This window comes from Aethina tumida, chromosome 2 (assembly GCF_024364675.1).
Source record: "Aethina tumida isolate Nest 87 chromosome 2, icAetTumi1.1, whole genome shotgun sequence".
In the NCBI taxonomy this organism is placed as follows: domain Eukaryota; kingdom Metazoa; phylum Arthropoda; class Insecta; order Coleoptera; family Nitidulidae; genus Aethina; species Aethina tumida.
In genome coordinates this window covers 33,110,086-33,133,932 of record NC_065436.1, presented here as the reverse complement: position 1 = coordinate 33,133,932, position 23,847 = coordinate 33,110,086, and the positions used below count along the sequence as shown (strand labels likewise).

The window sequence follows — 23,847 nt, the reverse complement described above, 5'->3', positions numbered from 1 at the left end:
TTATAAAGTTCTGTAAATACTATGTATGTATTTCCAAATTCACTTTTTTTTTCCTAATCCTTTTTTTCTGGAACACTGATAACTTTTGAACAGATATTGGTATTATTTGATTGAATGATGGATACTACTTTCATAAATGAACAAAAACAATGTCGGGAATCCGGTACCACACTGCTTAACTTGATTCCTGCTGAGAGAGTACTGGATGTGCGATCGTGTTTGCCTAACTTCCTGATACGACATTCACATCAAAATGCATGTGCATTTTTCTCAACCTGCTGAAGCGAACTAGTTGAAGGCGATGTAAGAGTTTACTTGTGTTTATCAATCGTACGGCGGTGTTGCTAGAATGATCGGGGTTTATAGTTGTTGAAAAGATGTTTTGGATCGTTATTATTTTATTTGGCTTCATTCTATACTGTGAGTAATAATATAAATGTATTAATTTCATTTTTTGGCAAATTGAAAGTTGATCTGTTATCAGTATTAGTGGATGTCGTAGATATAAACACAACAAATTGTGACTCATCGACACCAAACTTAAGGTACTACTTTGAAATAATGTCAAATTATTAAAAATTGTTTCATAAAGAGTGCTGTTTTGAATCGAGTTTTAATTTAGTTTTATAAATATGTATATTTTCTTTTACTGGCACTTATAAATCATTAAAAAATAAACTGTTTTTTTTTAGATATTTACCTCAAACAAATCCCAAACACACCGCGAATAAGATATTCAAGGAAGGTTAGACTTACCAAAACAGGAGCCCCGAAAAATTATACAGATTTGAGCAATCCGTTTATAAGTCAACATAAAAAAACGGAGGATGAACACAGTACAAAAAATAATCAGGATTTTAAAAAAATACAAAACTTGAATGAAATCCTAATTGGAAGTAAGACGGCACCAAATATTCAAAAGCAAACGAGAAGATCCACTTCTGTTGTACCTGGAAAAAAATCAGCTGACCTTAAATCTAAAGAACCCAAGTTAATTGTTCCAAAACAAACAAATAGAAAAGTGAAAAAGAGTACAGATGCTTGTAAACCAACATTTAAACAAAAAGAAGCGACAAATTTGTTTAAAAACAAGGAGGCAACTCCCATTACAACATTCGAAGAAATTCGTTCGTTTAGGAAAAAAAAATATGACGGTGTATTGTCCGGTGCGTCGGTTCATAACGTTAAAAACAAAGAAATATCTTCCAAATTGAAAAAACAAAGCAGTGGTAAAGAGAACGTGATTAAAAATAATCGCCCCACTCAATCTGATCAATATATTCAAACCACTCAGGAAGAATATCCGGATTCCAATAATAAATATTACAGTTTCGAAAACTTGAAAAACAAGAACGGAATTAAATCACCCTGGAATGTTAGCCCACTGACATTAATACAGGATGCTTTACAGCCAAGTATTCCAAGCATTTTAACAAATTCAGACAAATTTTCTAAGGAAATTTATGATGACCAGCTTTCTTTGGAGGATGATGAGCTGTGCAGGATAATACATGGAATTTATGATAGTGAAAGTGATGACAGTGGAAAAAACGAATTTGACGAAATATATTACAAGAACCAACCACCCCCCACGATTATCGATACATCAAAGATAGTTGTGGTTACCCCAAAGGATTCAAACAGTCAGATCGTAAAACCAAATCAACGACCAAAAAACACGTTTGCAAGTGTAGCCCGTGTCGGACTAAATTTGCAAGCTATAAACAACAATAATGCTTTGACAGAAGCAGAAAGAGCCTTAACTCGAAACAATCACGATACTCATGCGGATTTTAGGGAAGAATTTGTAGACGATGGACTTAACTTTGTGCCAAATAATAATCGACATTCGCGAGCACATATTGAAAGATGTTCAAATAGTATAAAGAACAAAAAGAAGAAATTCGTTAAGGTTAATTATGGGATTTTTAGCTTGAAATATGACTGATTTTTTAAGTGACCTTTATTAAGTACATAAATTATTTGTATATATTTTTTATTGTATTTGTGTACTATTGACCATTAAATTTTTGTCATTATTTGTTTTCTTTAGCCGCGTTGGGCACTTTTTGGTAGGGGAAAATCTTATGGGTTCGCGTCACCGACGTGCTCGCCCTTCTTGTTAATAAATCCAGACAAAAGAAAAAATTTGTTGGTTTAGCTGGCAACCTCGGTTACTAGACCAACAAACTATGTGTCTGCTGGTGTTTTAAGAGGTACCCCGAAAACTAGACCTTAAGAATAAAATCCCGGAACTAGAGGGTGAGTTACAGCTATAGATTTCAGAGCATTTTGAAATCTGGTAAAATTTTACTAATATCTATTACTGTTTTGAAAGTGGAGGGTTCATAGAGGAGAATGCCGTCTGAAAGGAATCTCTATATAGAAATATTCGAAATTTTTAGGGAAATATTATGCGTTCGCGTCATTGACATGCTCACAACTGGCACACGCGTAATGTGCTATGCGCCTTAAACACTTGTTGGATAGGTGAAATCTCGTGCGTTCGCGTCACCGACACGCTTATCTGCAGCAGCAGTATATCTGTAGCTATACAGTTGACGTATAGTGCTGTGTATATCTCATAAGTGAAATTGAATGGATTTACTGAAAAATTTATATAAATATGTCCAGTGATCGAAAACTCGTACTACAAAACATAAAACGAAAATCGATGCCGCTTTTACACGATACTGAGATAAATTTGAATAAAACATTTTGATTTCTTACTTTAGTTACCATAAGCCTATTGTATATTGTTAAAACAAAATGAAATAATTGAAAGTACAAAAAATATAAGTATTGTTGAAATTAATGATGCAAACAATTAAAATAATGTTAAAAATCATGTACATTGAAATTTAAGTAAATACAAATACTATCCATAAATAATATGATTGTATATTAATTGTTATTTCAATTGAATTGTATTTATATTTTATCATGATCTTGTACAGCCCGTAACATATTTAAATAATAAAAAACCATATAAACATACATAAAATTGTTGCTTGGAGTATCAAGTTCTAAGTTTTCACTTCTATCAGCAGACTCTATAACTGCCAACTTTAAATTTATTTGTATTTCAAGTATATTATCTTGAGATAATTATATACATTATAATTTTTGACAATTGTTTGTGATATTATAGTAATCTCCAAAATCCAATAGATTTTCAATGTTCACATACAAATAAAAATTGCTATGAATCATATTAGAGATAAATTTCTAAATATATAGTCGCCATATCATCTTTCATTAGTTTTATTATACATTTTAATAGCACATATTAACACAAAGCATATAAATTTAAAATAGTTTACATTCAATTCAATTAAAAAAGTACTGACGTCTCCTCAAAAGTTAGCAGTGTCCCAGAAAAAAAATTAGGAAGAAGAAAAAGAGGTGCAAAAGTGAATATGAAAATTTTAAAACTTATGCAACACCACATAATTATTTAAGTAAATATTTAAATTGCTCTTTTGAAAATTATGACCGGCTGTCCTTGCTCAAGAATCTAGAAGTTGTGGAATTTATATAATCAAGGATGGACGAGGAAAGTTGGCAAACCGTAAGTCGCAAGAAAAGGAATTCGATCAAAAATAATATAGAATTTACACAACTTGACACTCCATCCAGTGTTTCAAAAAAACAATACATCAACAAACAGAGGCAACCAGTGATAACACGTAAAAACACATCGACTATACCGAGACGGTCTTCCAAACATGATGAAGAGACCATAATTCTTGATGAAATTAATTTTCCACCTTTGGGAATCGCAAAAATGAAACCAAAAGAAATTACACAGATACCTGAAGTTATTGCTTATAAATCTAATTGGAAAACCGGAACGGAATACGAAAAGGGTACGTTATAAATTTACCGAATATTAACTGATTGAAGACTCGGGTAAGAGGAATTAGATGATATATAAATATCTACCTCCTTCTCTGGCGGTGAACTTGTTAAAAAAATATTTTATGCTAAAAACTAACAATTTATTAGACTATTTATTAAAATATTATCCTGAGAAACGGAATAATAAACATAGTCGAAGTGACTAGAGGACATTTTTAAATTATTACAGTAAAACAAAAAAAAAAAAAACTAATGTAAAAATACAATGAATTAGTAAGTGTAATAATGTAAGTAAAGTGTTACTAATTAAATAAATAAAATATTTTAAAATGATGTTCAAAAATTAAAATAATAACACCCACCTATTATCCAAATATCTATTGTTATTTATAATAATTATGCCATATGTATTGTTTTATTAAAAACTAATATCGGGACAGAGCTTTTTGGTTATTTACAACCGCCTTACATTGATTTGGCATTCTCAATATCAGCTTATAGTTGCTGGTGGTCCCCATAATGATTTTGGTGATTCAAAAGTCTTCTTTTCATAGCATCCCATACTTTTTCTACCGGATTCCGAGTGTTTCCGAACGGTCCTTTGGTAGGGTAGTTATCCCACTGGATGTCTTTCTTTTATGTCATTGTACTAATTTTTGTCACTTAAATGGTGCTTTTCTATAATAATAAAAGTATTTTTACAAAAATTTGATATAAGTAAAAAAACATTATTTTTGCATTAAAAAATGTGTTATACAGTTCTTTTATATTTAGTTATATTATTTTATAATTTATAAATTATATTATTTTTTAATTTAATTCAATTTTTCTGGGTGTTACCTAGACACTTTGATTGTGTATAATTCTAATAACTGGTCATTATTAAAGTTATAACTTTTTAAAATGTTAAACATTATAGCCATAACTCTTTGCTGTGACCAGTTCATTTAAATTTGAAATGTATCGAAATATGGAATTTGGTTATAAATGTATTCCCCTATATTTTCTACAAGGTTGACGTCTGGTGGTGGTGGCTCGTGAGGTTTGAGTCTAATGAGGAACACTGTATATAAAACAAAAAAAGAAAATCAATATTGATGATGATCAGAGCTTTTGTCACAAAATCTCTTTTATACCAAATATCTTTACTACCCTTTGAAAATAAAAGATATGGTCAGCAAAATAGCCAATAAAATTTACCGTTCCAAGATATAGCTAATACGCGATTTTTTGTCCCGTATTTGTTAAATTTAATTAATTAACAACAGACATTTATTTAATAAAATATCCACCACGTCAATAACATTTCTTATATTGATTCTTTGGTGTTATTATTAGTTGACGTCATATAGTAATAAAAAGAGATGAACTTTTAAAAAACGCCTCTGACCCCATGTAAATATAAAAGATAAATATATATTTTTTGATGATTTATTTATTAGGTAACAATTTACACATACATATGAAAATATATAGTTTAAGAATTCGTTTAGAAACATATAAAAATCTAAAATTAAAAATTGCACAATGTGTGTTTAAATATTTGACATTAAAATCTCTCGCGGCCCCATTTGGGGTTGCGACCCATAGTTTAAAAAGGACTGATAAGACTTATGAAACAAAATGGCGCGAAGAGACACATTTAAAAGTACCTCAGGAAAATTTACGTACAAAATATTCATTGAAATTTAATATAACATAAATCTGTTCTTGATTGTTTAATTGTCCATTTTACAACATATCACCCTTCTATCTTAGTTACCTTAGTTTCTTTCGGTTTTGGTAACATGGGACTTATATTTAATCAAGTAAGAAAAATTATAATTAGATTGACCAGTTGCATAGTTGATAGAAGAATAACAAGTATTGACATCCAATTCCAGTAATACAACTTATAGTTTTAATATATTTTAATAAGTTGATATAATTATGTAGATTAGATTTTATTCTGTTTTTAATTTATCTGTTATTCTGCACTAAATATGAACATAATTATTCTTTGCAAAAATATATACACAAATATTGATTGCGATACAAATATGGAATAAAAACTTTCGTTATATCTAAACAAATCTAATTAAATAAGAATTGAAAAATGTGGTTCCCAATGAGTCATGAATGTACGTAAATCTCCCAAATAAACGAATCAAAACACTTCCTTGTTTATTATGCGCACTTACAACGGAATGCAGATTAAGTTTTATATTCAGATAACAACATTAGTTTTATTTCGTTGTTGCGAATAATATATGAGGTTATGTTGTCGTGTTTATCAAACAATCGGTTTAATTTACTTCGAAGGGTTTTCTTAGTGTTAACACCTATCACCAGCATTTTGATGGTCATTTGGATGAGTCGTATGCGTAAAGTTGTCCGTAGAAAAAGTAAGTTAACAATAGATTATATAATATGTGGGGCCACTATTTCGTATTTCGTGTAGTTTCTATGTATAATATTTATTGTTTACGATTTCATCTGTGTATTTGTATACAGGAAGTTTATTTGTATTTTATCCAATTAATTAATAACAACCATACGGGTTAGTCATTTTAATTGGTTGAACGTAGTCGAGATACGTAAAAGACGTAGGAAATGTATTTTTACAAATTTAGTGAAAGTTGGTGTTTTTAACAATTTATTATTATTTTATTCTCACTCTGGTTCTTCTGAATTACTGCTACGCAAAATGTAAAACTAATATCCCATAAAGGTGATTTCCTTTAATAATTTAATATTTTGTAATTAGAAAGTTTCATTTTGCCATATCTAATGTTAATTTGTACGAAGAAGAATACAAAAGTAAGTGAGAGAAATAGTTGGTCTTTTATTGATTATCTTTAATATAAATAAATTGAAATTTTTAATGATTTACGACCTAATAAATAATATAAATATATTCTTTTTGTATATTTATAGACGTATTGACAGTATTTAGGTTTCATTAGAAGACAAATTAAACAAATTAAGTTATTATAAGAATATTTGTTTGTTGATTTCAGCGAAGAGACCACCTCACATACCCGATAAACTTATAACGCCGGACGTGCCAAGTAAGTTACTAGATAATAAGTTTTATTTTTAAATGTGTGATAATTTCCATTCATAATTTGTTGTCCATGCCAAAAACTCACCATTAGTTTCAGCAGAAAAAATGATATGTCACAACTGTATCAACTGTGAAGAGACTTGGCCTACGGAGTCAAATTTTGTTATATTGGACCAATGTCCAATAGATGATCGCACTCTTGAAGAACCGAAATGTTCACCGTCTCAATTAAACACTTCAATGGGTATTCCTTCGGTAAAAGTAATATCAAATTATAGGGGTCCCATAGCTGTACCTCGTGAGTGGATAAATTTTTAATTAAATTACTCGTTGTAACGTATTTTTTGTTTTCAGTGAATAAGTTGGAGGATTTCATTAAGAATGGTATCATAGAGGCTACGACTGCAGACAATGGTGAACCTGAGTGGAAAATAAACGAAGATCAATATGGTTTGGTAAAAAGTGAGTTTCCCGTTTTATATTTCTAGATTTGACTACTTGCTTTTTTATTTTAGTGAGACAAATTGTAGAACACAATTCAGAAATGTTCAGAAAACAAAGCTCCCCTGTTCAACAGTGTTGCATTTGTCCTCGAAGCCAGGAGAATTTACCAAATCAGGAACAGATTAATTCAAAACTCTGTAGTTTATATGGATTTACTATCGAAGAAATAGAGGTACTGAAGAATCTAAACAAACCCGGCAGCCACAACAAATCGACAAATGAAAATCAGTCTGATCCAAAAACTATTTCAGTCAAAACGAAGAAGAAACGTAGTCGAAAGAAAGCTCTTTCGAATATTGGTTTAACGAACACAGAAGGTGACGTCGCAACAACGAAAAACGAGAAAGAAGTTGGAAGTGTGGACGTATGTGAGGTTGAGGAAGGAACCACAGTGCCCAAAACAACAAAAAAGAAGAGGCATAGAAAAAAGAAAATTGCAATTCAATTACCTGAAGAAGAAACTTCAGCTGATACGCAAAAAGATTCTGCGAGCGTTAAAGAACACTTAAATTCTGGAAATGATTTAGTGAAACCTCCACAAGAACCCAAATCTAATGTAATCAAAAAAAGGAAGCGTTCAAAAAAGAAGAACAAAGAAAATTCTGCTGCGGAATCAAGTGGGGATTTAAAAGAATGGCAGGATGTAACAAAAAATACTGATAATCTCCTCCAAATTGCTTCTGAGATTGATAAATATTATTCAAACGGGGTTCCAGAATCAGATAGGGCAGCTGATGTACAAACTCTAAGAGATCATTCATTAAGTTCGCCAGTTAGATCTTATACAATAGAACAGACATTTAAATTAAACGATGCAAGTCTAGATGAAGTAACTTGTGAAGAGACGTTCCGTCGCTTTTCAGATCTTAATCTGAATTACGGATATGCATTATTTGACTCTTTACCAAATTTGTCCCTACTAGATAATTCGTTGACAAGTACTGAAGGTGAGAATTCGGATAGTAACTTACGTATTACCCAACAGTTATCCAAACTTGGCATAAAAAATAATCAAAACGAGTTAAGCGATGAGGATGCGATGAGTTCCTCATGTCTCAACACTTCGTATGATACAGAATCGGGTAACTCGACAGATACGAGTGATGAATTTAATGGGGCACCCGCTGTGTCAGACGCGGTTGAAACGTGGGCTCAAGTCATTTGTAGAAAAATTAAAAGAAACAGCAAGCAAATCGTCCTGGATGAAATGGTGACACTAAAGAAATTAAACAAACCTGGCGGCAAGAATAAATCAACAAATGGACATCAATCTAATTCAAATACTAATTCAGAAAATATTAAAAAGAAACGAAACTTAGAGGATATACCTCCAAATGATGGTTTCGTGAATTCAAGAGAAGCTACGGGCGATACAGAAGAAAACACAGATTGTAAAATAACAAAAAAGGACAAACTCGTAAAAAAGAAATCAACAGTTCAACTACCTGAAAAAACGTCAGGAAAATGCGGAGATTCTTTATACAAAAATGAACAATTAAGGTCGGGAAATATTTCGGCAAAAGAGCAAGCTGAATCTAATAAAACCAGAAAGAAGCGTTCAAAAAAGAAGAACAATGAAAACTTTGATGTCGAATCAACAGATTATTTAAAAAAACCATACACTGGTTCAATGAAAAGGACTAATAAATTGGATAATGCGGATGTTATGAAAGAAATCGTCCAAGTTGCTTCCAATGTTGATAGAACTTATTGTAGATCAACAATGGACTCCGTAGAAAACGCTATTTTAGAATCGGCATGTAAAACAAATGAAGAACTTGATGTACAAGCTCTAGAAGAGCATCCATTAAGTTTACAAGTTACGTCCAATAATGATGAAAAAGAGACATATAAATTAGATAATACAGTTTTTAACAACGGAGACTTATCATTTAAGAGTAACGAGAATACACCAGATGAACACTCGGATGATACCGACCGGTTATCACAAGAGACTTTAAAAAATAACGAAACTGATTCGAGTGACGATTATGGATGGTACATGAGTTCGCCATTACGCAACACTTCCTATGATCCGGAATGGGGCAACTCGACGGATACGAGTGATGAAGAATTTAATTCGGCGGCCGCAGCATCTTACGAAGTTGAACGGTGGACTGAAATCGTTGGTAGAAAAAATAAAAGAAACAGAAAGCCTAGACCTAAAAATAAAGAGAGCAACTTCAACTTCGGTGAAGACGATATATACGCCATGAAAGTGCACGGCATTTTGATCGACAGTGAAAACTCTGACAGTGGGAGAGATGAATTTGACGAGATGTATTACAGTTTGATGCCGCCCCCGTGTAATGTTGACCCATCAAAAATTGTCGTCATTGAAGAAAAGAAAAACGACAACTTCAATGGGAAGTCAGAAAAAGATTAATTTTAATTTATGTGATGGATAAAGTGATTTATGTATTTGATCTCTTATTTACTTTTATAAATAATAAATGTTGATTTCTAAGTTTGTGATCTTTAACGTAATTTTTTTAGAATAAATAATATTTTGTATTGTTTTTATTTGTTAATTTCGTCAACAATAAAAGAGAACCAAACAAACGAGTAAATTTGTGTTATTTTTAACTCATTGATTATTTGGACAAGAGAATTAAAATCCAAATTAGAAACCTTTAAAATACAAAAAGCCAAAATAAAATAAAAAATAAATTAAAAAATTTCAAACAGTAAAGTTATATGTTAAATATAACCTGTAATATTTGATAAGATCATTGAATTATTTTTATTATATTTATTTATATTTTTTGTTCTTATTTACATTATTTTGTTCATATTTACTCAATCTGCTTTAATAATGACTTTATTGACGATATTATAATAATTGTAAAATTACTTGAAATAAACATTTAAGTTTGTAATTTATCTATTGATGACAACAAAAACTGATAATCGAGATAACTGTAGATAAATTCCATTTAATCAATAACTTATAGTGTAATCAAACCAAAAAGAACGAATAATCCAAATTTATTTTGTATTTCCTTTAATTGTAATAGTTTTATTGTTAAATAATGTAAACAATAATATAATATATAACCTGATTGAAATATATTTCAGAATTGGTGACATAAGGTATCCAAAATTACTGTATTTATATGTGAAAAGTTATATACGAGCAACAAGAATTATGTAAGTAAACTTTTTCCATAAATTATAAAGTATCTAATATTAATATTCCTTCACAGTATGATTTAACAATCAAAGACTCATATATTTAATTTCAAAGTCAATCTCAAAGTTAAACATGAGCGATACAGAAGCAATGAACATTCATGGAATTCGTCTGAGTGATTATTCAGATTCAGATACTGGAAAAAGCGAATTTGATGATGAATATTATAAAAATTTACCACCTGCCAACCCCATTGATATGTCCAAAATTGTTGTGATAAATCCTAAATCAGAATTAATTCTTTCAACTCAACATTTAATAAAAATGAGTAATAAAATAACTTCCCCTTCGGTTAATAGAAATGAAGGTGTAGTAAGTAATAATACTGGGGCAATTCAAAAGAAAATACAACCTCAAATTGATCAACCGGCAGTGCACAAACGGAATTGTCAATCTAAAAAACGGAAAAAGAAAAGCAAAAAGAAAATAAACACAATCTCAAAGTTAAAAATGAGCGATTTAGAAGCAGTGAACATCCATGGAATTCGTCTGAGTGATTATTCAGATTCAGATACTGGAAAAAGCGAATTTGATTATGAATATAAAAATTTACCATCAGCCAGCCCCATTGATACGTCCAAAATTGTTATGATAAATCCTAAATCAGAATTAATTCTTTCAACTCAACATTTAATAAAAATGAGTAATAAAATAACTTCCCCTTCGGATAATAGAAATGAAGGTGTCGTAAGTAATAATACTGGGACAATTCAAAAGAAAATTCAACCTCAAATTGATCAACCGGCAGTGCACAAACGGAATTGTCAATCTAAACAATGGAAAAAGAAAATAAACACCCAAAAGTTTGAGGAGCAAAATTTTAATAATATACCCGTGAAAGATTTTATTTTTACTCTTCACGATGCAAAAACATTTTCTCTTTCGAATAACGAAAAAGAGAATGTTATAAATTATAAAAGTAGTACCGGAACAATCATTTTAACTGATGCTCAGAAAAAACCCGGCACTTTTGAAACTAGCTCCAGGAACAGTTTGAATCATATGAACGTAGCGATATCAAATAGTCAACAAAATCAACCCGTGAAAAATTTTATTCTTACTCCTCACGATGCAAAAACATTTTCTCTTTCGAATAACGAAAAAGAGAATGTTATGAATTATAAAAGTAGTACTGGAACAATCATTTTAACTGATGCTCAGAAAAAACCCGACACTTTTGAAACTAGCTCCAGGAACAGTTTGAATCATATGAATGTAGCGACATCAAATAGTCAACAAAATCAACCCGTGAAAAACTTTATTCTTACTCCTCACGAGGCAAAAACTTTTTCTCTTTCGAATAACGAAAAAGAGAATGTTATAAATTATAAAAGTAGTACCGGAACAATCATTTTAACTGATGCTCAGAAAAAACCCGGCACTTTTGAAACTAGCTCCAGGAACAGTTTGAATCATATGAATGTAGCGACATCAATTAGTCAACAAAGACATCCTATCTCTCAGGAACACCATAATTCTGACCGAAAATTTGCCATTAATTGGACCATTGAAGAAAAAAAATATGTTAATAATATTCGAGAAGTTGGAAAAAAGACCATCCCAATTGATAATAAGAAAAACCAAGATGTTGCTCAAGAACAGCCTTCTAAAAAGGCAACTAGTTTTAATACAAAATATGGATTTGATACTATGATTAGAGAGTCCTCAACTAGTCAACAAAACCTTTTTTCACAGAAAAACCCATTTAGTTCAAGCGAAATGATATCAGATAATCAAGAGAATCAACTTGCTATTGTAAGATATCTTAAGAAACAAGCTCATCAACCCGTACCCAATTCTGACCAACAATCAAACAACCTTAACGATGTGCCATCACATAGTCAACAAACACAACCTGCTCTAGTGACACAACCTAAGAAACAGCTTCAACGTGCCTTGACAGCGGAAAATTGTCCACAAGTACAAGTTTACGCAGAGACCTATAACACTAATGAGGAAGAAGACTTTTTCCGGGAAAAAGAAGAGGACTGCTTTTGTTACAAAATATTAAATTGGCGTTTGTTTTCGAATGACGAATAAATTTTAATCAACAATTAATTTAACTTTTATTTTTAAAAAACACGATTGAGTGATTGTGCAACAGAAAAAAAGTTAATATATAAACTCTGTTATGCTGATCGAGCGGTCTCGAGTTTCTTTTGGAGTCATCGTGTTGTGCAATGTAATTCCTCCCATCGTAGTCCATCAACTCTGGTGAAAGTTAAATTTTGGCGTCGCCGACGTTGAATTGGGATGACTGAAGATTGTTCCTGGTCTCCTTTGGATTGATTGATTTTCTTTTAAAATATCTTATTATGTTGAAAACTCCTACACATAACAGTAAAACATATAAGAAGGTGGTTTCCGATAGGTGGTAAATGTCCAGTGTTCTGGTTCGATTTGTTGGATATTATTGGACAATTTCGTAAATTCCAAATGTTTTAAGTTGATTTGGGGAGGTTTTTCCATTTCTGCGATGTGAATAGAATTAAGATCACGAAAAGATAAAAAATTCTCAATATATTGAAATATATTCAAAACAATATTAAGTCTTATTAGAATTACTTATTTCTTCGTTCTTCTAACATTTAATTTATTAATAATTGTAGTTTCATTCGTTAAAAGTCGTTCGTTTATGATTTCATATACAGCAACCAATTTTTCTTTATGACTTTGAATGAAATTAATGAAAATAGTGGTTTCTAAATTAATATCTAAAGGTTCTTGCATATCATAATTTAGGATTTCAAATGGTGTTAACTTGGTTTTACTATTATATTCTATGGTTCCTAGAAGAGTATTAACCTTAAGAGAATCATTAGAAAATTCTGGTCTATTGTTTAATATGTTCAGATGATCAAGAAAGGTGGAGTGAAATCTCTCTATTAAACCATTACTAGCAGGATGATGTGGACTGCAAAAATGTATTTTTATCTTATGTAAAACAAAGAATTCAGAGATAAGTCCGCTGTTAAATTCAGGGCCGTTATCTGATACTATCATGGTGGGTGTTGAATGGTGTGAAAAGATGGTTAATAGTTTTTCCCTTATTTCTTTTGCTTGAGATGTTTCCAAGTAATATACTTGTGCGTATTGACTAAATGCATCAATTATTGTAAGGAATTTATGGTGTTCGTATTTGAGAACATCTATATGCATAATTTTAAATGGTTTCGTAGGTGTGGGAGTAATATTGAATTTTAATTTCAACGGTTTTCTATCAGTTTCGCAATTATTTATGTAATTTTTGACTTTTGTGTATTGGGCCAGTAATAACGTGATGAAAGTTTTAGAATAGTATCAGTGATACTGCAATGGCTGCATTTTCCTTCGTGCAACTTTTTCAACAAATTTTGTTGGTCATCAATTGCCTTTATATCTATTAGAATTTTGTTACATTTTCTGAATTTAAGGTTTTTGTTAAAATTCTGTTCCAGGATTGAACAGAATTGTATCATTGTCAAAATAGAAGTAATAATTAATTTTTGGAGCACATATTTTTTAATAAATTTATATTAAAATCGCTTAGATAATTATTTTTTGAAATTTGAACTGTAATTCTTTGTTTTGTGTTATCGAATAATGGCATAATACTTGCTAATTTTGTTCTTGTTTTAACAGACAGAAAATGAATTTGATTTGATCCCACATTAAGAGGTTCTTCGGAAATTGGAAGTTCGCAAATAGAATTTTCGATGTTTGTGTGGATTGTGTCATTGTCTTCGTCCATTTGCTGTTTATTATCAGGAGACACATGAACGATTAAAGAAACGATTAAATTCACTAAGAAGTGCCAGTAAACTCAGGAACAATTTGTAGATATTCACTTTTAAAATCTGACAATACTGTTTGTATTAGTACGTTAGAATTATTTAATTCTGAATTAAGTGTTAAATTACTTATTTGGTTAATGGTTTCTTCAACAAGCGAATCATTTTTTGTGTTAACCCTAGTGGAGCCAATTTTATTGATGCATAAATTTTTGAAAGCAAGGTGTCGTGCCTGGTGGTTTATAGGTAATCGAATTTTAAAATTGTAGTCGGCTGCAGTTTCCGATTCCGAATTGCTACCACTAACTGACATCTATGACTTACCAGTACAAAAGCCTGAATTTCTGCTGATTTTCCTTAGACTATCTGAATTTCCCAGCAGAGTGGAGTCGTCTTAGTTTTCAGGAGCTTCACTGAGTGAATGTCAATTCCAATCGAATGTTCACTACTCGAAGACATCATTCTTGTGTTACATAGCTTTAAAAAGCACCGTTTTGTTACGTGGGTTCACGAAACCAGATTTTCGGGTTCAAAATAATATTGAAAGTCCACGATTTTGAAGTTTCCAAAACGTATCTATCTGTCTAATAATCGTTAATTATAAAATAGAATTGAAAATGGGAAAAAACTAAAAGTGTAATTACTATTACGGTTGCATGTAACATGTATTTATGATAGATTAGCGACTGTTAATCTGTCTTTTTAGTTTGATTAAAACACTAAATTCACAATAATACGCTTTATTACAACAAACGTACTTTAACCCTCGACATCTAAAGCTTGACTGCCTGGTTCTTTCTTAAGAACTGCCCCGATTATTAAATGTAAACAAATACTTCAGATTTGCTTATAAAACAAAACTAGTCTAAATAGATGTGAGCACGAGTTAAATAAGTATATCTAACAGTTTAGATAAAACTTTATTTTCTACAATTTACACTGTTCAATATAGATGCTTTATGTACAATAATTTCTGCTAGACTGCCATCCATCCCCTTGGATGGGCCTATTTAAAATAGGGAATGTTTACGTTAACCCCATTAAGGGATACTCTTAATAAGTGGGCGAAAACATTCCCATGCCTAAACCACGAAGAGATAAGATAACTAACTATATACAAAACTATATCTAACATAAACACTAATATAAACACTAATACATTTAACTCCTCCCTTCTTAGAGAGGGCCTTAGAAGGAAAGAAAAAAAAATATTATTATTATCTTATTTAAACATATATACATACATACATATATATATAAATATATATATATATATTTTTTTTTTTTTTAAGGGCCGTACATAATAATATTTACAACAATACATACATAATAATACCTATACAATAATATACTAATAATACATAATACATTACAATTATACTGTTATGCGTTGCCTAGAACTCATGTATTGGTCGAAGGAACAGGGAATACAATTCTTGAATTAGAGTAGTATAAATCTACTAGGAATATAATAAATACTGTATTATACTGTAATATTTATGTGTTTGTTTTTTTTTTATATATATATATTTTAACTGTTCGATTAACATGAATTTTAGGTAGTCTGGGAAGAGTATTTTTAAATTATTCGGTATATTTGAGATTTGCATTAGAATGGTATCGGTTAGACAGTGGTCTTCTTAGGTTGTTTTTGTTATAATTTGTATTGACTGTTTGTATTTTTTGTGTTAAATTTTTATTTACTACATAGGGTTTGAACTTGTTGGCAAGCTTGTTCCTGTGGTCAGTTTTGTGATAGACTATTGTACCAGGTGTATACTCCAGTGGTTCGTGTCTATTTTTATTAATATTGGTAATGTTCTTTGTTTTATCGGTAATTAATTTTTCTTTGATGTTTTTATATATTTCTTGAGTTAATTCTTTATGTTTGAGAATATAATTATTCATCATTTTTTTGTTAATGTCAATGTCGAAAGGTGAGTTCGTTTTAAGGTGGCTGTTAATTAGATCGCTCGGTTTGTGTTTTGTTGCTGAATGGATGCTGTTATTATAACCTAGTATGGCTAATGGCATTAGGTCTATGATGCTTTGGTCTTTTTCTTTTGTTTTTAATATTCGTAGGTGTTCAATTAGACTAGAGTGTAATCGTTCGATAGGACCATTTGAGGTGTGTGTGTGTGGGGTTGTGAAATGTATTTTAATTTGATGAAGATCCGTAAATTCTTTGAAAACTGTATTTTTAAATTCTGTGCCATTATCGCAGATAATAATTGATGGTGAATTATGATGGCTCATGAAAATAATAAGGGCTTTAATTATATTTATTCCGTTTGGGGAAGTTACCGGGTATGCTTGAGCATATTTTGAAAATGAGTCTACTATCGTCAAAAATTTTTGTGTGTTTGCTGAAAATATATCGATATGTACAATTTCGAATGGGTGAGACGGCGTAGGTGAAACATTGAGGATTTGTTTAGGGGGGTTTCGGTCGTATTTTAATGTTTGACAAATTTGACAGTTGTTTATGTACATTGAAATTGTATTAGTCATATTAGGCCAATAATACCGGTTTCGCAGTTGCATTGTTGTTTCATTGATACCCCGATGGTTTGTTTTACCTTCGTGGTATTTTTGAATAATGTGTGTTTGTTCATGATCATCTTCGACGTCTTGTAAGATTTCGTTACAAATGACTAACTTAAGAGCAGAATTTCTGAAGTTAGATTGTAGTGTACAATTTAATAGATTGAAGTACTCTTTTTGATTTATTAAAATTGCAAAGGTTTTGTTACTGGTCGTAAATTCTTTAAATATTTTTATTATATCTTGCTCAAAATTTATTTTTGTAACTTCGATGGTTGTTCGATTTTTGTTGTCAAATAGTTTTTTCAAGACAGGTTTCTTTGGGTTTTGTAACACTACGTTGATAATAATTTGATCTTTGAACATATTTAAGGGCTTTTCTGAAATTGGGATATTTAAAATAGGATTCTCTAAGCTCGTGTGGACGGTTGCATTATCGTTAATTTCTAAATTGTCTTTTGGTTGAGCATTTTCTAGTGTTTCTAGGATTTCGTCTAGGTCTTCGACATCTGACATTTCGGGGGCATTTGCCAGAATAGATTCTAGTTCTGCCATTGGATCAAGTTCGTTATTGTGCATATTACATTCGGTTATTTTTATTCTGGAGAGTGCATCAGCATTAGTGTTCGATGAACCTTTTTTGTATATAATTTCGTAATTATATTCATCCAATTTAAGACGCCAACGGGTGAGTCGTGAATTAGGATCTTTGACTGAAAATAACCAATGTAATGGTTTATGATCCGAAAAAATTTTAAATTTTTGACCATACAGGTAAGGGCGGAAGTACTTTGTTGCCCAAACTATTGCCAACAATTCGCGCTCAATGGAGCTATAATTACATTCAGCTTCGTTAAGGGTTCTGGACGCATATGCAATGGGTTTATCTTTGCCAGGCTCTCCTTGTGACAGAACGGCGCCTATTGCGAAATTGCTCGCGTCTGTTGTCAAATTGAAGGTTTTTGTGAAATCTGGATATTGAAGGATTGGGTCGTTCATTAACAGTTCTTTACAATTATTAAAACAATTTATGTATTCCGGTGTTAAAGTGATTTTTGCATTTTTCTTTAATAGTTTGGTCATTGGTTTGGTCAAATGTGCGAAGTTGGGAATGAAGCGCCTGTAGTAACCTAAAAGTCCAAGGAAGCTTTTTATTTCTTTACTAGTTTTGGGAATTGGAAATTTTTTTATTGCGATTATTTTGTCTGGATTTGGTTTAATACCTTCTTTTGTAATTATATGCCCTAAGAATGATGTTTCTTTTTTTAAGAATTCGCATTTGTCTAGTTGAATTTGAAAGTGTGCCTTGCGTAGCTTACCGAACACGAGTTCAAGATTGTTAATGTGTTCTTGAAGGGAGTTTGAGAAAACGATAATATCGTCTAGGTACACAAGACAGATTTTTCCAATCAATTCTCTCAGGATATTGTCCATAACTCGTTGGAAAGTCGCCGGGGCGTTCTTTAGACCGAAAGGCATGCGGACGTATTCGTAATGGCCGTTTTCGGCATTAAAAGCCGTTTTTTGTACATCGTCAGGGTGCATTTCGATTTGATGGAAACCGCTGGCTAAATCTAGAGTGGAGAAATAATTACAACGTCCTAGTTTGTCCAGGACATCAGTTATGTTTGGTATTGGATATTTATCGTCTATTGTTTTTTCATTTAATTTGCGATAATCCACAACTATTCGCCATTTTTTCTTTCCGGAAGCGTCTGATTTTTTAGGTACTACCCAAATAGGGGCGGACCAAGGAGAGTGGCTAGGACGGATTATGCCCTGTTCTAACATATTGTTAATTTGATTCTTTACCTCCTCGCGATGTACGAAGGGGTATCTGTATGTTTTAGTAAAAACAGGTATTTCGTCTGTAGTACGAATCCTGTGTGTGATTTGATTACTGAAGGTTAGACTATCATCTGGTTTAAAGAAGACGTCTTTATATTTTGTGCAGAGTTTGATGATTTCTTTTTTTTCTTCTGAATTTAGATGATCAGTCCTAATAATTTCGGAAATATTTCTTAATTTAGTTTCTTTTGCTGTTATATGAAAATTATACAGCTCGAAATTATTGTCTGCTTTGTAGGCTTTTAGCGGGTAAAGTAAGGAAAAATTAATTTCGTCATCTGATACATTTGAAATTTCTATAAGTGCTTTACCATTTTTAGCTGTCGTTAATATTTCAGGAATTTTGCAATTTTGAATTGTTTGTTTTGGAATTAATATATTACCTTCGGAGATTGTTGTAGGCACTTGTAATGTTATTGTGGTGTTACCGGGAATAAATTTTTGAATTAATATGTTATTACTAGTCTGTAGATAGAGAATTTTATTATTTGAATTTGGGGTGCTTAGAATGTTATTAGGAATATCTAGTTTTATTTGTAGGATATGCATGTTATCTACTCCTATTAGACCGTCAAAAATTTCGTGAAATTTAAATAAATGAAATGTTATCACCTCGTTACTATTAAATTCTGGAAATGCCTTTGTTTGCATGACCTCGTCGTGTTTGGATGATGCAAATGCTGTTGTAACAATAAATGGTTCTTTGATTATTTTGTGAGGGTAATATTTATGAGCGATTAAAGGATTAAGAAAAGATTTTGTAGAGCCTGTGTCGATAAGTAATTTTAATTGAGGGTTTTTTATTTGGATGTAAGGAAGTTTTTTTCCGTTGGGATTTGTGTGGAATTGAATTACTTTGTCGGTTTTGAATATTGGTCGTCCCGAAAATTTTTCATAATAAGGACTCTCTTCGTTAAATTCGTAAGTAGTCTCGTTTTGATTGGTTTTAGTGTCGACTGGATTATTGTTTTCTAAGTTATAGAGCTCTTCAAACTGAAATTTAGGTGACTGATTTTGACGAGAATTGATTGTTTTGGCTCTAACGTGGGATACACCACTCATTGGTGTAGGGTGTTGGGTTCTGTTTTGTTTAGTTCGAAAATTTACAGGGTTACGGGGAAAGTTTTGTTGTCTGTTGGGGACGCCTTGACCATGCTGGCGATTTTGGGAACCTTGGGAAAAATTTTGATTGAGTGGTCTATTATAATTTCTTTGGTTTTGGGAACCTTGGGAAAAATTTTGATTGGGTGATCTATTATAATTTGTTTGAACTTGAGAAGCATAGTAATTGAATTTTTCTTCGCTTTTTACGAATTCAAGAGCTTCTAACATATTTCTTGGGCTTTTTACCCTTAACATTGAGGCTAATATAGTTGGTTTTATATTTGCTTGGAATACCGTTAGGGCGCTTTGGTTAAAATGTTCTAATCTCATGTGTCGCATTTCTGGATTCGGTTCATTTAGGGTTACATAATTATTAAAAATATTGCATAATTCGTAAATTTTATTGTAATAATCCGAAGCGGTTTCGCTGCGGCTTTGCCGTAACTGGTGAAGATCGTACAACAAACTATGCTCATTTCTAATATCACCAAAGTGTCTAATCAATTCCGTTCTAATTTGTGTAATCGAAGTTGCGTTTGAGTTTTCAATAACTGCGAGGGCTGGGCCTCGTAGTTTATTAGTAATAGAAGCGGTGATGTAGTCGTTTATTAAACTTTCGGGGTCCTTAATATCATAAAATTTGTTAACTACTTTTTCCAGTCTCCCAATAAAAAATCGAAGTTTGGACGAATCACCATCAAAGGTAGGAATGGTATCCATCATGTCTTTAATTGTAATTTGAGCCATTTTGATTTACTTGTTTGTTTTTACTAGTTAATAAATTTAATTTTGAAATTAATATCGAGTTCTAGCAGTTTTTAGTACTCTAATTCTGAATTGCTTCAATTTCAATTCTTTAAAATGTTAATGGGAAAACATGAGTTACTTACATAAAATTTATAATTTTATCCCCGTTGCGTGGACTTCTCCTCGATGGACGTAGTTCAGCGTGTGGGATGGTTTAATTTGTGGTTTCCTTCTGGTTTCTCCGCGATGGACGTAACTAGTTGGGAGTTCCACTTGTTTGATTTCCTGAATCTCTTCTTACTGGTTTCTCCACGATGGACTTAACTCAGTTGGATTCTCGTAGATTCTTCTTGTTGTGTTGCATCTATGTGTTGCTCTGGATTTCCTCGATGGATGGTCCTCGGCTGATTGTGTTTAATTGTAGTATTTGTTCCTTAGATTTTCCTTAATGGATGCTTCTTCGGAATGTGGTTCTTTCACTTCCAAACGATTGAAATCGACGTGATAGTTTCACTGAAGTGAACCGTACGACTGCGCCAGTTAAATAAGTATATCTAACAGTTTAGATAAAACTTTATTTTCTACAATTTACACTGTTCAATATAGATGCTTTATGTACAATAATTTCTGCTAGACTGCCATCCATCCCCTTGGATGGGCCTATTTAAAATAGGGAATGTTTACGTTAACCCCATTAAGGGATACTCTTAATAAGTGGGCGAAAACATTCCCATGCCTAAACCACGAAGAGATAAGATAACTAACTATATACAAAACTATATCTAACATAAACACTAATATAAACACTAATACATTTAACTCACGTCGCAAGTTAAATAAGTGTATTTAACAGTTTAGATAAACTTTATTTTCTACATTTTACACTGTTCAATATAGATGCTTTATGTACAATAATTTCTGCTAGACTGCCATCCACCCCCTTGGATGGGCCTATTTAAAATAGGGAATGTTTACGTTAACCCCATTAAGGGATACTCTTAATAAGTGGACGAAAACATTCCCATGCCTAAACCACGAAGAGATAAGATAACTAACTATATACAAAACTATATCTAACATAAACACTAATATAAACACTAATACATTTAACTTGTGTTAAAAAATAGTCATACTTTTTAGTTGTAAGTTATGGGATAATAAATTATTATGTGATCATTGGTCACGATTTCACTCTAAGCATATATCGTGTATTAATTAAAAACCGCTTATTCAGTGAACGACTAAAGATCTACACAAATGTATCACAGTCCAGAATTTTCTTTAACACGAGCTTCATCACAAATCAGAGCAATTACAATACTATACTATTTGACTTCATTGTCAAATTGCCAAATTGTAGTAAAAGTCTGTTAGTGTAACGATATACCGTACGAAAAATGCTCTTCGTGTCTGGATGTTGTAAGAGATGGATGCACGACAAAGAGAGAAAAGTTTTGTCCGGTAGTAAGAATCCCTACTCTCAGAGACAATGCGCCGTGCTGGTGCGCGCCGGCGCACAATGTAAATTAATCTTTGCGAATGCATTTAGTAACTCTCCGTATGCGTAGGGATGTAGTTCGAGTTCTTCGGATGCTCCATTTAAATTTCGTAACTTTGTATAATTTTCAATCTGTAAAATGAAATATTTTTTGAGGGTATATCAAAAACAAAAATAAGTATTCTAAAAATAAACTACTTTTTTCAAAATAAAAATGTATCCCAAAAATTAAATAAAATATACTAAAAACAACGTCTGCGGAGACGAACCGCATGCTAAACGCAGCAAAACCAAATGATCCCCTCCAGTCAGTTCGGCCCGCCCACATAATTGCATGTATATCTTTCCTTTTTGTTTACAAAGGGGTATTGATGTTCCGTCTCAATATGCGAGTAGACACGCTCATCATTTTTGATACGGTATACTACTTTGATTATAATAAACAATCAATTTTTTTAGTAAATATTTATTTATTTAAATTAAATGCTTAATTATAAGCAGTAAAATAACATTTATTTAATAAAATTTTTAGTTTTCAGCAGCTAACTGTAAAAAATATCTAAAACTTTAAGGTAATTAAGGTACCTTAATATTAGGATTAAAACTAAGTCTTACATGATATTCAATTTAATAATAAAACCATCTTAGACCTAAATAATACAACAAATGTAAAATTAAATATTTATTATAAGTTTGTACAGAAATGTAGTATTCGGAATATTTATATTACAAATACATCAAACAAAGTACAAATACTGTTAAATTATTGGGCAAATATGATAGTTAAGACTGCCAGAAGATACATTTGGATGTTCGATCAGTTTCGAGATACACGTATATGAACAAAATTTAATTGTTTCTTGTTTTTCAAAATATTCTCCATGAAGACTGACACAATTTTTTTTATGTGAACCAATTTTCAAAGCACTTTGCCATCTTATCCCAACATGGTACTTTCAAAACAAGTGTTTAAAAGCTTACTAAATTAAGGACTATTCGGAGAATATTCCATCAGCAAAAAATAAAATATTATAAATATTATAATTTTATCTTTATGTATTCCATTTCCACTATAATAAAAGTAAATTATTTCAAGTTATAAAATGATTCTTTATTAAAAAAGTCAAATAATTATATTTAATTATATTGTATGGTTCAAATTAATTTAAAGTTTTCGTTTAATATTTAAATTAAATACAACATTAATTTTTAATCAACATATTTTTTTAATATTAACATTTGAAATCAGATCAATTAAACAAACTTAATAATTCAGTAAATAATTTGAAGTTCTTCAAATATAAAAGAAAATTTCTCTTTTGGTTTTCATTAATCTGAACTAACTTGTTATTATGATTATTATTGAACGAGTGGAATTAATAAAATCTATACCAAATTTATTCTAAAAAGTACCAATGTTTAAGATTTATCAGTAATTTTATAGTTGAATATTATTTTCCACACTTTAGATATAAAATAAATGTTTGTCCTTTTTTATAGTTCTAAAACCGAATAATATGATATCTGCAATAATGTTCCTACTATATAATTATTTTTAATAGTTATATTAAATATACATTTGTATTAAATAATTTAGAATTTAATGAACAATTTGTACGGTGAACAATATTAATATTAACAAAACGGATAGTTAATTAACACATTTGTGTTTGAAATCAAAATCATAGTATTTCTCTCAGAATTATTTTATTGTATAAGATTATTTTAATAA

The 23,847-nt window shown here is 31.0% G+C and overlaps 1 protein-coding gene across 4 annotated transcripts; it reads left to right on the top strand.

Moving 5' to 3' along the window:
- The first annotated feature begins 143 nt into the window (after window positions 1–143).
- On the top strand, window positions 144–9,981 carry LOC109604145 (dentin sialophosphoprotein). 4 transcript variants are annotated; one of them, XM_049963862.1, is made up of 7 exons: window positions 145–420; window positions 485–545; window positions 693–2,262; window positions 6,861–6,911; window positions 6,999–7,205; window positions 7,262–7,369; window positions 7,423–9,981. In XM_049963862.1, the coding sequence occupies exons 5-7, from the start codon at window positions 7,013–7,015 to the stop codon at window positions 9,795–9,797; spliced, it is 2,676 nt and encodes an 891-aa protein (XP_049819819.1). In that variant the 5' UTR covers window positions 145–420; window positions 485–545; window positions 693–2,262; window positions 6,861–6,911; window positions 6,999–7,012; the 3' UTR covers window positions 9,798–9,981. The 4 variants fall into 4 exon arrangements, with proteins under 4 accessions (XP_049819818.1, XP_049819819.1, XP_019876233.1 ...); XM_049963861.1 differs by having other exon boundaries at window positions 144–545; XM_020020674.2 differs by lacking the exon at window positions 485–545.
- Window positions 9,982–23,847: the final 13,866 nt, after the last annotated feature.

Coding starts and splice junctions, on each gene's coding strand:
- LOC109604145 (XM_049963860.1), top strand. CDS start 6,119: ATGTTGTCGTGTTTATCAAACAATCGGTTTAATTTACTTCGAAGGGTT. Junction 7,206..7,261: donor GGGTCCCATAGCTGTACCTC/GTGAGTGGATAA, acceptor TTTTGTTTTCAG/TGAATAAGTTGGAGGATTTC. Junction 7,370..7,422: donor TCAATATGGTTTGGTAAAAA/GTGAGTTTCCCG, acceptor TTTTTATTTTAG/TGAGACAAATTGTAGAACAC.